Source organism: Pseudophryne corroboree, chromosome 7 (assembly GCF_028390025.1).
Source record: "Pseudophryne corroboree isolate aPseCor3 chromosome 7, aPseCor3.hap2, whole genome shotgun sequence".
In the NCBI taxonomy this organism is placed as follows: Eukaryota; Metazoa; Chordata; class Amphibia; order Anura; family Myobatrachidae; genus Pseudophryne; species Pseudophryne corroboree.
Window position 1 is genome coordinate 2,921,568 of NC_086450.1, and position 15,215 is coordinate 2,936,782.

At 49.9% G+C, this 15,215-nt stretch overlaps 2 protein-coding genes across 3 annotated transcripts in view; one reads left to right on the forward strand and one right to left on the reverse strand.

Annotated features, from left to right (window-relative positions):
• Positions 1-15,215, forward strand: part of LOC134944063 (caspase-8-like) — a 314,204-nt gene that overhangs the window by 261,725 nt on the left and 37,264 nt on the right. The gene's annotated exons all lie outside the window — the stretch shown is intronic.
• TRAK2 (trafficking kinesin protein 2) overlaps positions 1-15,215 on the reverse strand; it is a 252,517-nt gene that overhangs the window by 18,712 nt on the left and 218,590 nt on the right. For both annotated transcript variants that reach the window (XM_063932597.1, XM_063932596.1), the window contains exons 14-15: positions 13,264-13,542; positions 13,080-13,179 (exon numbers count right to left, since the gene is read on the reverse strand). In XM_063932597.1, coding sequence (XP_063788667.1) covers positions 13,080-13,179; positions 13,264-13,542 — 379 coding nt within the window. The remainder of the gene's footprint in view (positions 1-13,079; positions 13,180-13,263; positions 13,543-15,215) is intronic.

Genomic DNA, 15,215 nt, shown 5'->3' on the forward strand with positions numbered 1-15,215 from the left:
GCCTCCTCCGTTGGAATAGGAGCGGTGTTATCTCAGAGGGCTAAAGATGGCCATTTACACCCTTGCAGTTTCTTCTCCCGGAAGTTCTCCCCAGCTGAGCGCAACTATGCCATTGGCGACCAGGAGTTGCTAGCCATCAAGCTCGCTCCAGAAGAGTGGAGGTATCTGTTGGAGGGAGCTTCTCATTCAATCACCATACTTACAGACCACAAGAACCTTTTATACCTGAAGGGCGCACAATGTCTCAACCCTCGTCAGGCCAGATGGGCACTTTTCTTTTCCAGGTTCGACTTTAAACTCCAGTTCTGTCCGGGCTCTCAGAATCGCAAGGCCGATGCCCTTTCCCGCTCATGGGAGCAAGAAAATGAGTCAGAGTCTTCAGACAAGCATCCTATTATAAATCCGTTGGCATTCTCCACGGTAGGGATGGACTCTACGCCCCCATCAGGGAAAAGTTTTGTGAAGCCGATGCTAAGGAAGAAGCTCATGCATTGGGCCCATGCTTCCCGTTTTGCCGGACATACAGGTATCCAAAAAACCCTGGAGTTTATCTCTAGGTCCTATTGGTGGCCAACTCTGAAAAAGGACGTCTTGGAGTTTATTGCATCTTGCCCAAAGTGTGCCCAACATAACGTATCCCGCCAGTCGCCTGCGGGGCAACTGGTTCCACTATCCGTTCCCCGTCGACCATGGACCCACTTGTCGATGGATTTCATTACAGACTTACCCATGTGCAACAAGTTCAATACCATCTGGGTGGTAGTTGACCGGTTCACCAAGATGGCACACTTCATTCCTCTCACCGGTCTTCCGTCAGCTTCCAAGTTAGCTCAAGTATTCATACAAGAGATCTTCCGACTCCACGGTCTTCCTGTAGAAATTATCTCAGATCGAGGAGTTCAATTCACAGCCAAATTCTGGCGAAGTTTATGTCAAGTCCTCCAAGTCAAGCTAAAGTTTTCCACGGCTTACCATCCTCAGACCAATGGTCAAACCGAGAGGGTGAATCAGGACTTGGAGGCCTTCCTCCGCATCTATGTGTCCTCCTCTCAAGATGACTGGGTTCAATTACTTCCCTGGGCCGAGTTCTGTCATAACAACCAGTATCATTCTTCATCTGCTTCAACACCATTCTTCACTAACTTTGGATTCCACCCTAAAGTCCCCGAGTTCCAACCGCTTCCAGCAACTTCTGTTCCCGCAGTGGATATCACCTTGCATCAGTTTGCCAATATCTGGAAGAGCGTACGATCAGCTCTGCTCAAGGCATCGTTCAGGTACAAGAAGTTTGCGGATAAGAAGCGTCGAGCAGTTCCTGCTCTCAAGGTGGGTGATCGGGTATGGTTATCCACGAAGAATTTGAGGTTAAGAGTTCCCAGTATGAAGTTTGCACCTCGCTATATCGGTCCTTTCAAGATTGAACAAGTCATCAATCCTGTTGCTTACAGACTCCAGTTGCCTCCCTTCTTAAAAATACCCAGGACATTCCATGTTTCCCTGTTGAAACCGCTGATCTTGAATCGGTTTCATTCCTCACTTCCTCCAACTCCGAAAGTCCAAACTCAACGAGGCGTTGAGTATGAAGTGGCCAAGATCCTGGACTCACGTCACCGTTACGGTCAACTACAATATCTTATTGACTGGAAGGGTTATGGTCCTGAGGAACGTTCATGGACCAATGCTTCTGATGTCCATGCTCCTGCCTTGGTCCGGAGATTCCATTCCAAGTTTCCTCAAAAGCCAAAGAAGTGTCCTGGGGCCACTCCTAAAGGGGGGGGTGCTGTCACGATCCGGGTATCTGGACGCCATTTCTTACCCATCAGATGCCTCCTAAGGCTGGCTCAGCGCTCCAGGACCGGATCCCATCTGTTATCCTGATGTGTACATTCCTGTATCCTCTCCTGTCACTCTGGGACGCTGTCACAGTAAACGCCATATTACACCTGGCATGGCGTCTCCCGCGGCCTCCGCCGCCGTCCCTGAACTTCTGCATGCAGTGTGTCTGAGTGGCGATTACGTCAGCCGCGGCCTCCGCTGTGTCCGCGTGGTTGGATGTGCATCTGTCAGCCTGGCGCCTCCTGTCTCCGGTGGCCGGCGCCGCCATTACTGTTTTCATTACCACATGGATTACAAACCAAACTTCCCTCCAAGTGTCTGCATGGGCGCAGCCATCTTGGATTCTGTCAGCTGATCATTTCCACCAATCTGTTCTCAGTATTGATAATCTGCATAATTGCCTAGCCAATCCCTTCCTTGCTGCAGGTATAAATACACTGTGCCTGAGCAAGGAAGGCGTCAGTGCTTTGGTTGTCAAACCTAGTTCCTGTTTGTCTCTCTCCTGTGATTGTCTTCCAGGTTCCAGCTCCTGTCTCAAGACTTCCACCATAGAGACCCGCACCAGCATTCCACCTGCGGTGTAGCCTGACTCTCCAATCCATTGTGGATTCATCTGTTTCCAGCTACAACATTACCTGCTTCCAGCTCAGCTTCCAGCAGAGTACAGCTTCCCTTAAAGGGCCGGTGTCCTTTCTACACTTTACCACTCTCCACCGGTATTATTATTTCTCCGCTCTCAAGTTCTACATTTCAGTTCATATTTCATCGCTCCCAAGTTCATTTATTATTTAACTGGTTCCAGCCAGTATCCACTCCGTGCTAACAACAGTCTGGTTCCAGCCAGTATCCACAGCAGCTGTTTTATCTTCAGCAACCCAGCTTTTCCTGGAACACCAGCTGGCACAATCCTGGGTTATCTCCATTGCTACAGTCGGGCCTGGTAAGGACTTTCCATCTAGAAGATCATAAGAACTATCTCACACTACCAGTGCCCTGTGGCTCCTGCCATCCTGTAGTACCCAGGAACTGTATTTATTCTTTGCTGACTTTTACGTTTTCTTTTACTGCTGCTGTGTTGCGGAGTTGTCATAATAAACATCATTGACTTTTATCCAAGTTGTCGTGGTCACGCCTTCGGGTAGTTATTATTCATGTTACTTACATGTCCAGGGGTCTGATACAACCTCCCAGGTTCCGGTACATCTCAGCCCCTACAACTGAGGCTGCCTCCCGTCAGCTCAGGCCCTCAGTTGTGACACCGTCTATCCGGATTTCGTGTTTCCAGTAACAACTTATTAAGAGATTCTGAAACAGGAAAACACATTGGAGTTCTCGGTCGTTTAGGAAAGACGACTTCATCATTTGTATTAAGGTCAGAGACTGACGCACCGCTCGGATGAGATTATCAACGCCTGGGCTGTCAAAAACCTCACTATCTGACTGCTGGTCTACTTCGCCCTCCTCTTGCGCAATGAGGACCGGCATAGAACCGTCAGAATGCAACATCGCAGAAACAGGTAAATCATATGAAATTTATCCCTTCTACCCAAGGTGGACTTGGACCTTTGGCAAAGCTGAGACCCCACCGGTAGTTCTAGCGGTCTCACCCTAGACTCAGATCTTGCCGCTTCCCGCTCTTGTCGAGCGGCGGGCAATTCTGATTGCAATCCAGCCATGACAGCTGCTAATGGAGGGTCCGGGGATGACACCGGCATTGAAGCGGAGCCAAAGTTGTATTTGTAGTCTTACAGACATTGCAGTGAAACTGCTTTTTAGGTTCTGCTGGTGCCTTACTCATTATGCAGACAGACAATACAATATACAAAGACAGACAACTTGCACGACTCAGTAAAACAGTACTAAGGTGTCTCTATATATATATATATATATATATATATATATATATATCTATCTGGCCAGTGGCGTAACTAGCGAGCGGTGGGCCCAGGTGCGACAAAATGCTTTGGGCCCCCCCCCCCCCACACACACATCCCATCCAAGTCCACCCCCTCACCCCTGGAGAGGATCTGGTGAGGGGGACCTGCTCAGGGCCAGAGAAATGGATACCTAGCAACAGTGTCGTAACTAGACATTTTAGCACTGTGTGCAAGAAACGGCATCGGAGCCCCACCCTTGCATGCAAAACAGGGGCAGTGCGCGCCATAGGCGCGCGCAAAAATACATAGTGGCGTGGCTTCGTGGGGAAGGGGTGTGGCCACAAAATAATACCAATTCATAAAACGGTACACAGTAGTCTCCATTATTCAAATTACGCCGCACAGTAGCACCACTACACCAGGTAGAGACCCTTTTACACCTTACAGCGGACAGATTCCTCTTTTTACACATTACAGCAGACAGCGTGCCCTTTTTACACATAACGGCAGACAGCCTGCCCTTTTTACACATAACGGCAGACAGCGTGCACTTTTTACACATAACGGCAGACAGCGTGCCCTTTTTACACATAACGGCAGACAGCGTGCCCTTTTTACACATAACGGCAGACCGCGTGCCCTTGTTACACATAGCGGCAGACAGCGTACACTTTTTACACATAATGGCAGACAGCGTGCCCTTGTTACACATTACGGCAGACAGCATCCCCTTTTTACACATAACGGCAGACAGCGTCCCCTTTTTACACATTACGGCAGACAGCGTGCCCTTGTTACACATTACGGCAGACAGCGTCCCCATTTTTACACATTACGGCAGGCAGATTCCCCATTTTTACACATTGCGGCAGGCAGATTACCCCATTTTACACATAGCGGCAGGCAGATTACCCCTTTTTACACATAGCGGCAGGCAGTCCCCCATTTTTACACATTGCGGCAGGCAGATTACCCCATTTTACACATAGCGGCAGGCAGATTACCCCTTTTTACACATAGCGGCAGGCAGTCCCCCATTTTTACACATTGCGGCAGGCTGATTCCCCCTTTTTACACATTACGTCAGGCAGTCCCCCATTTTTACACATTGCGGCAGGCTGATTCCCCTTTTTACACATAGCGGCAGACAGCGTGCCCTTTTTACACATAACGGCAGACCGCGTGCCCTTGTTACACATAGCGGCAGACAGCGTACACTTTTTACACATAATGGCAGACAGCGTGCCCTTGTTACACATTACGGCAGACAGCGTCCCCATTTTTACACATTACGGCAGGCAGATTCCCCATTTTTACACATTGCGGCAGGCAGATTACCCCATTTTACACATAGCGGCAGGCAGATTACCCCTTTTTACACATAGCGGCAGGCAGTCCCCCATTTTTACACATTGCGGCAGGCAGATTACCCCATTTTACACATAGCGGCAGGCAGATTACCCCTTTTTACACATAGCGGCAGGCAGTCCCCCATTTTTACACATTGCGGCAGGCTGATTCCCCCTTTTTACACATTACGTCAGGCAGTCCCCCATTTTTACACATTGCGGCAGGCTGATTCCCCTTTTTACACATAGCGGCAGACAGCGTGCCCTTTTTACACATAACGGCAGACCGCGTGCCCTTGTTACACATAGCGGCAGACAGCGTACACTTTTTACACATAATGGCAGACAGCGTGCCCTTGTTACACATTACGGCAGACAGCATCCCCTTTTTACACATAACGGCAGACAGCGTCCCCTTTTTACACATTACGGCAGACAGCGTGCCCTTGTTACACATTACGGCAGACAGCGTCCCCATTTTTACACATTACGGCAGGCAGATTCCCCATTTTTACACATTGCGGCAGGCAGATTACCCCATTTTACACATAGCGGCAGGCAGATTACCCCTTTTTACACATAGCGGCAGGCAGTCCCCCATTTTTACACATTGCGGCAGGCTGATTCCCCCTTTTTACACATTACGTCAGGCAGTCCCCCATTTTTACACATTGCGGCAGGCTGATTCCCCTTTTTACACATAGCGGCAGGCAGTCCCCCATTTTTACACATAGCGGCAGGCAGGCCCAAGAAAGAAAGAAAGAGAAAGAAAGAAAGAAAAAGAGAAAAAGAAAGAAAGAAGAATTATACTTACCCTCTCCGCCGGCTCAGGCTCCTCGGTGCAGCCGCGTCAGACGATTCCCGGGCAGTAGAGGAGTTGAAGGACGGAGGTGAGCCGCAGCAGCGCTTTGTTACTGGTGGAGGCGCTGCTGCTGCTGCCCCTCTGCTTCCCTATAGTCTGTTCTCGGAAGACAGCCTATAGTGAAGCAGAGGGGCAGCAGCAGCACCTCCACCAGTAACAAAGCGCTGCTGCGGCTCCCTCCTTCACCTCCCTCCTCCTCCTTCCTCCGTCAGTGCCGCTGCTCCTCTCCACTCCTCTACGGGCGGCTGTGCGCTGCGGGCAGCGGTTGCCTGCAGCGCACAGCGGCATGTAATGAGTCAGTTTGACTCATTACATGCTTGGGCCCCTGGACAGAGGCGGGCCCCAGTGCAACGCACTGCTTGCACTGCCGGTAGTTCCGCCTCTGTATCTGGCCAAGAGCAGTGCACGTGACCAGTACTATATGAAATGTGATCCCAAATTCCCACTAACACCCCTGCGCCTCCGGTGGAGTAGAGATGTAGGACAGGAACGTCTGGAATCACAACAGGAAGCATGGTTAAAATGGCCCCCATGCCATGCGTACAGGTAAAACAGTGTACAGGGTATAAAATTTTTCAAACAGATATAACTTGGGATCATCCTGCTAAACAAAGGCTTAATAGCCTATCTGTCTAATAACCCATGCAGCGTTTCATACTGCTGCTGCTATGGGCACAATCTCCCCCCTTGTGTGTGCTTCCCCCCACCCCCGTGCTCCGTGTACCGCTGCCTATTCCAGCGGTGAGCGGGTACACCGAGCCGGGGACCTTACATGCGATGGCAGAGGGACATGGAAGAGGGAGCCGGGGAGCGGGTATCCGGGCAGCGGATAGCGGGAGCCGGGGAGCGCGCTGCATATAGCCGCGGAGTGGCGGCTATGTGTGGCAAGTGCGGCCGGCGCGGCTCTGGTTGCGGCGGCAGGCGGCCTACATAGCGGCGGTGGGCGCTCACATAGCGGCGATGTCCTGGCAGCGGGCAGCTCACATAGCGGCGGGTGGCACTTCCCAGTAGTGTCCCCACACAGCGGGGCAGCAGTGTGAGCTGAACGCCCCGTCCCCAACATACCTGGACGCCTGTGGTGAGGGGCTATGACGGGGCTTCTTCTGTAAGCTCCGTCCAGCCTTTCCTGCAGGTAGTCCTGCACCTGGCAGTGAGGGAGCTCTTTTCAGAGAGGCCCGACACGCCACAGCTGCTCGTAGCAGCTTCCACGATCCCGGACCCACGCCTATTGGAAGGGGGGAAGGGATGTGGAAAATGTAGTTAAAAAAGAAAAAGCAAAAATAAAAATATTCAAAGGTAGTGTGGATAACCACACAAACCCTGTTGCTACTATGAGCACAGAAAAAACACTGAGGTACTCTGGGATATGGAGGGGAGGAGAGTTCTAAATTTAAATATTCAGTGCCCTGTTCTTGCTGAAGCCGTCCATATCCCAAGAGTACTCCAGTGACCCCTAGTGGATGAAAAAGAAATGTACATACATGTGAGCCGCTGATGTACACTACCCCCGCCAGTATAAATATTAATGTGGCTGAACCACGCCATTACGGGGGGGCGCGTTGCTTCAGCTCAGAATTGCTTGTAACACTCATTTGGCGCCATTTTCTCCTCACAGAGACGCCGGAGCGCTGATCCTGCAGCCTGCTTCTCCTCACACATCGCTGATACAAGTACCAGGGTGTTATAGAAGGAGAGGGGAGCACATAGATTACTGAAGTCTGCGGGCTTCATATTGGATATAAAGTACTGTGTTTGTATATATATATATATATATTCATTGTATGTAATACATATACGGCGCGTGGTGTGGACTGGCAATTCCCTCTGGGTCCCTCTGACAGACATTAGTGTAGGTCTGTCCCCAATAGCTTCCCTGTGTGTGAGTGGTGTGACTGTACACGTGTGTAACATGTCTAGAGAAAGCTCTTCCCCAGAGGAACCGATTTTGGAGGCACAAGATTGTTCTGAGCCTGTGTGGGTGAGAACGCTGCAGAGTAATATGGCTAAACTAGCAAAGAAATTCTCTGAGTCGGAAGAACAGACAAAGTATTGGAGACAGTTTGTGGAGGATGCTCTATTTGCTGATTGTTCCACATCATCCACTCGGGACCCCTCCAGTTCCCAGAAAAGGTCCCTGGCCCAAATTATGCAAAGGGACACTGACACAGATTCCAACACCGGCGTCGACACTGGGGATTTGAGGGGGGTAGATCCCAGACTGGCTAAAAGCATTCAATGTATTATAGTCGCTATAAAAGAGGTGTTGGAATTTCCTGACAACACTTCCACCTGAGGAAAAAGATTATTGTAAATTAAATAAAAAACAGGTGGTGACTTTTCCTCCATCTAAGTACTTAAATACATTCTTTGAGGAATCCTGGGCTAACCCGGAAAATAAATTTGCTATCCTTGAAAGGTTGCGGGTAGCGTACCCTTTCCCAGAAGAGGCTAGGCGTAAGTGGGAGTCACCCCCAATGACAGACACCTCAGTTTCTAGGTTGTCAAAGAAAATCATTTTACCTGCCCCAGGGTCAGCTTCATTAAAAGAACCTGCTCACCGCAAATTAGAGACGACTTTAAAGTCCATCTATGTTGCTACGGGTACGTTGCTCAGGGCCACAATTGCTTCTGCGTGGGTAGGTAACGCAGTCGAAAAGTGGGCAGATAACTTGATTGTTAATATTGACACGATCGATAAAGATGACATGCTGCAAATTCTAGGCCATATCAAAGATTCTGCAGGTTACTTGGTTGAGGCTATGAAGGACGTAGGCTTACTGAGCTCACATGCATCTGCTATGGCGGTTTTAGCCCACATGGCGCTCTGGATACACCAATGGAATGCTGACGCAGAATCTAAAAGAAATATTGAGGCGCTCCTATACAATGGTGAGGCCCTCTTTGGAGAGAAATTAGATGCCATGATATCAACTACTACATCTGGCAAGTCAGCATTTCTGCCGTCGGCAACTACACCGGCTAAAAAAGTATATCATTCTCATACTTTCGGCCCAACATGTACAAAAAGGCTAAGAGTACCCCTTTTTTCACAGGAAAAGGGAGAGGAAAAGGTAGAAAACCTACAACACCCTCAGGCTCCCAGGAGCAGAAGTCAGCAACTACTTCTGCAAAAACCACAGCATGACGCTGGGGCTCCTCTGCGGGAGTGCGATCGGGTGGGGGCACGTCTACTATTTTTCAGCCAGGTCTGGCTTCGCTCAGACCTGGATCCTTGGATTTTACAGATAATATCCCAAGGTTACAAGTTGGAAATTCAAGATCTTCCCCCATGCCGTTTTTTCAAATCAGCCTTGCCAGTTTCTGCTCAAGACGGCACAAATGCCTTGAACGCAATACACAAATTATGTCAAGACAAAGTAATTGCCTTAGTTCCTGCCGAACAAAGCAACCAAGGCTTTTATTTAAGCCTGTTTGTGGTACCGAACCCGGATGGCTCGGTCAGACCGATTTTAAACCTAAAATCTCTGAATCTTTCGTTAAAAAGATTCAAATTCAAGATGGAATCCTTGAGAGCGGTGATTTCCAGCTTGGAAGAAAATACATTTCTGGTGTCAGTGGACATCAAGGATGCTTACTTGCATGTTCCCATTTACCCGCCAGATCAAGCATACCTGAGGTTTGAAGTTCAGGACTGCCACTACCAATTCCAGACATTACCATTCGGGCTCTCCACGGCTCCGAGAATATTCACCAAGGTGATGGCGGAGATGATGGTTCTCCTTCGCAAACAAGGAGTCAACATAATTCCATACTTGGACGATCTCCTCATAAAAGCGAGATCCAGGGACAAGCTAATCCAGAACATAGCGTTATCCCTGACGGTACTTCAACAGCACGGTTGGATCATCAACTTTCCAAAATCTCAGTTGGGACTGACGATGAGGTTATCATTTTTGGGAATGATACTGGACACCGAGGTACAGAAAGTATTTCTACCGGTGGAAAAGGCTCAGGAGATCCAGAGCATGGTCAAACAACTTTTGAGACCAAGAACAGCATCAATTCATCAGTGTATTCACCTGTTAGGGAAGATGGTAGTGGCTTACGAGACGCTACAATATGGCCGATTCCGTGCCAGGGTCTTCCAGGGTATCCGTTTGGATGGTCGACCATGTTGTGGTCGACAGTCATTAAGTCGACCACTATTGGTCGACACTGACATGGTCGACACATGAAAGGTCAACACATGAAAAGGTCAACATGAGTTTTTCACAATTTTTATCTTTTGGGGATCTTTTCCATACTTTACGATCCACGTGGACTACGATTGAGAACGGTAATCTTGCCAGAAGCATGGCAAGCAAAGCGAGCCATGCAAGGGGACGCGGTGCACTAATTGGGGTTCCCCGTCACTTTACGCAGAAAACGACACCAAAGTAAAACAACTCTCGTCGACCTTTTCATGCGTCGACCTTTCATGTGTCGACAATTTGTCAATGTTGACCATGCCAATGTCGACCAAATGACTGTCGACCATAACATAGTCGACCATTCATACCGGAACAGTCTTCCAGTGGGACCTACTGGACAAGTGGTCCGGGTCGCATCTCCACATGCATCAAAAGTTAATCTTGTCAGCAAAAGCGAGAATTTCGCTCCTGTGGTGGCTACAAATGTCTCACCTCCTGGAGGGACGCAGGTTCGGGATTCAGACCTGGATTCTGGTGACCAAGGATGCAAGTCTCCGAGGATGGGGAGCAAGACGAAAGCTTCCAAGGAAGGTGGTCAAGTCAAGAAACTCGACTTCACATAAACATTCTGGAATTAAGAGCTGTGTACAACAGTCTTCATCAGGTGGCACACCTTCTTCAAGGTCGTCCCATACAGATCCAGTCAGACAATGTAACGGCAGTAGCTTACATAAACCGTCAAGGCGGAACAAAAAGCAGAGCGGCAATGGCAGAGGTGACAAAGATACTCCTCTGGGCAGAAAGACATGCAAAAGCTCTGTCGGCAATTTTCATTCCAGGAGTGGACAACTGGGAAGCAGACTTCCTCAGTAGACACGATCTCCATCCAGGAGAATGGGCCTCCACCCAGAAGTCTTTGCGGAGGTGACAAGTCATTGGGGCGTTCCTCAAGTGGATATGATGGCATCACTCCTCAACAAGAAGCTTCAGAAATATTGTTCCAGGTCCAGAGACCCACAAGCAATAGCGATAGATGCACTGGTGACCCAGTGGGTGTTTCAGTCGGTGTATCTGTTTCCTCCACTTCCACTTATTCCAAAAGTTCTCAAGATCATCAGAAGAACGAGAGTTCGAGCAATACTCATTGCTCCAGATTGGCCAAGGAGGGCTTGGTATCCAGATCTTCAAGAGTTTTTACTGGAAGATCCTCGTCCTCTTCCTCTTCGCGAGGACCTGTTTCAGCAGGGGCCGTTAGTTTATCAGGATTTACCGCGGCTGCGTTTGACGGCATGGCTGTTGAGCGCCAGATCCTAGCCCGTAAGGGTATTCCCAATGAAGTCATTCCCACACTTATTCTGGCCAGGGAAGGGGTAACGTCCAAACATTACCTTCGTATTTGGAAAAAATATGTATCTTGGTGTGAATCCAAGAAGTCTCCTGCGGTGGAGTTTCAATTAGGACGACTTCTCCTATTTCTACAGGCGGGTGTGGATGCTGGATTGAGATTAGGATCTATCAAGGTTCAGATCTCGGCCTTGTCAGTTTTCCTTAAGAAACAATTGGCTTCTCTTCCTGAGGTTCATACCTTCGTGAAAGGGGTTCTGCGCATCCAACCTCCCTTTGTGCCTCCTGCGGCGCCATGGGATCTTAATGTGGTGTTGCAGTTCCTTAAATCGGACTGGTTTGAGCCTCTACAAGAGATAGAGTTGAAGTTTCTCACTTGGAAAGTGGTTATGCTGTTGGCCTTGGCCTCAGGCAGACGAGTGTCTGAGTTAGGAGCTCTGTCACACAAGAGTCCTTACTTAATATTTCATGAAGATAGGGCTGAACTGAGAACACGTCAGCACTTTCTTCCGAAGGTTGTGTCTTTTCATATCAACCAACCAGTGGTGGTGCCAGTGGCTTCTGACACCTCAGCCGTCCCAAAGTCCTTGGATGTCGTCAGAGCGTTGAGGACTTATGTCGCAAGAACAGCTAGGATAAGGAAAACAGAATCTTTATCCTCTATGACCCCAACAAGATTGGAGGTCCTGCTTCTAAGCAAACTATTGCGCGCTGGATCAGGGGTACCATTCAGCATGCTCATTCCACTTCAGGATTGCCGTTACCGACTTCGGTGAAAGCCCACTCTACAAGGAAAGTGGGTTCGTCCTGGGCGGCTGCCCGGGGTGTCTCGGCATTGCAAATCTGCTGAGCTGCTACTTGGTCAGGTGCAAACACGGTTGCTAAGTTTTATAAGTTTGACACCTTGGCTGCTGACGACCTAAAATTTGGTCAGTCAGTTCTGCAGGAACATTAGCACTTTCCCGCCCGTACTGGGAGCTTTGGTACATCCCCATGGTACTAAAATGGACCCCAGCATCCTCTAGGACGTAAGAGAAAATAGGATTTTAATAACCTACTGGTAAATCCTTTTCTCATAGTCCGTAGAGGATGCTGGGCGCCTGCCCAGTGCTCCATTTTCCTACTGATTACGTTTAAAAAATTTTTACGCACTTGTGTTTAGATATTGACAGCTGTTGCTGTTGCGTCATACATGCTGGTTGGCATGAGTTATGTTAAAGGCCATGTTAGCCGACATGTTTTCTTGCATATGGTGTGAGCTGGTGTGAATCTCGCCACAAGTTTATTAGTAATTCCTCTCTCGAAAATGTACGTCTCCTCGGGCACAGTTCCTATACTGAGGTCTGGAGGAGGGGCATAGAGGGAGGAGCCAGTTCACACTGTTAAAAAGTCTTAAAGTGCCGAAGGCTCCTGCGGAACCATCTATACCCCATGGTACTAAAATGGACCCCAGCATCCTCTACGGACTACGAGAAAAGGATTTACCGGTAGGTTATTAAAATCCTATTTTTAATGGAACGCTGTGGAGCATAACGGAACCCGAAGAAGAAAATTACATTCAGTCTGTTCCTGGACCTTACAGTCTAGGTGTCTGTGCAATGATTGGCTGATCATCACTGCTGGGTATGGAAAGTGTTCCCTGCAGCGATCGGTGTCTCACCTGGGGGTAACCTGAGTGATGGCGGAGGGGTGCAGGATCCGGCAGGTGGTGAAGGTGAAGGTAGAGCTTGTGTTGCACAGACACTTTCCTGGGTTCATGGCTGTAATACAAATCATAGGACATCAGTTCCCCCGTACAGTATATAGCACAGATATATACACAATAGAGACTTTCCCTTACTAACCAGAGGATGCGGCTGGCGACACCGTAGCTGGTGGCAGGAATATACTTAAGGCGGCCTTTGGCACTTCATCTTCAGCTCTCTCCTGTACTTCAAAGGTTATGCCCCCCTCATCCTCCTCCTCTTCATCTTCCTTTTCATCCTCCTCCAGATCACACAAGTGGTACTCCGCATCCTCAGGCAGAGGCTTGAAGCCTTTGGTCATTACGCCAGGGCGGGGATCCAAAATGGTGCCCAGGTTAGGCTGTGCCAGCTGCTGCCAGTGGTGAAGTGTCTGAGAACCTAAGACGAATACATGACAGATTACACGTATGTACTGTATGCAAGGCGGCATTTATCATTAAGAATATTTATACACTCATATCGCCCAACGTCGGAGGGACTGGGGGCGTGGCTGCTGAAAGATAAGAACGTGGACACCCCCCTGGTGGGTGCTGTAAGCTGAATGCACAGCACCTCCCCGCAAAGCGTGACGGCACATCGCCTACCCACACCTTTGCAGCAGCACAGCGCCTACCCACAAAGAGCGACGGTACATCGCTCACCCACACCTCGCGGCAGCACAGCACCTCCCCACACCGCGTGACGGCACACTGCGCACCCAAACCTCGCGGCAGCACAGCACCTCCCCACACCGCGTGACGGCACATCGCGCACCCAAACCTCGCGGCAGCACAGCACCTCCCCACACCGCGTGACGGCACATCACCTACCCACACCTCGCGGCAACACACCGTCTACCCACACTGCGTGACGGCACATTGTCTACCCACACCTCGCGACGGCACAGCGCCTCCAACAGTCATCCTCAATATGGCTGCAAAACTTATCATGAACAGACACGGTGAGTGGCAGCACATATACTGGGGGAGCTCTATCACCTATGTACATATACCCCTGCACGACACTGGTTATTTATCCCGCCCGCGCCCATTACATCCTCCGTACAGTACTACACCCCCTGCACGACACTGGTTATGTATCCCGCCCGCACCCCATTACATTCTCCGTACAGTACTACACCTCCTGCACGACACTGGTTATGTATCCCGCCCGCACCCCATTACATCCTCCGTACAGTACTACACCCCCTGCACGACACTGGTTATGTATCCCGCCCGCACCCCATTACATTCTCCGTACAGTACTACACCTCCTGCACGACACTGGTTATGTATCCCGCCCATTACATCCTCTGTACAGTACTACACCTCCTGCACGACACTGGTTATGTATCCCGCCCCGCGCCCCATTACATTCTCCGTACAGTACTACACCTCCTGCACGACACTGGTTATGTATCCCGCCCGCACCCCATTACATCCTCTGTACAGTACTACACCTCCTGCACGACACTGGTTATGTATCCCGCCCGCACCCCATTACATCCTCTGTACAGTACTACACCTCCTGCACGACACTGGTTATGTATCCCGCCCGCACCCCATTACATCCTCTGTACAGTACTACACCTCCTGCACGACACTGGTTATGTATCCCGCCCGCGCCCCATTACATCCTCTGTACAGTACTACACCTCATGCACGACACTGGTTATGTATCCCACCCGCGCCCCATTACATCCTCCGTAGAGTACTACACCTCCTGCACGACACTGGTTATGTATCCCGCCCGCACCCCATTACATCCTCTGTACAGTACTACACCTCCTGCACGACACTGGTTATGTATCCCGCCCGCGCCCCATTACATCCTCTGTACAGTACTACACCTCATGCACGACACTGGTTATGTATCCCACCCGCGCCCCATTACATCCTCCGTAGAGTACTACACCCCCTGCACGACACTGGTTATGTATCCCGCCCGCACCCCATTACATCCTCCGTACAGTACTACACCTCCTGCACGACACTGGTTATGTATCCCGCCCGCACCCCATTACATCCTCTGTACAGTACTACACCTCCTGCACGACACTGGTTATGTATCCC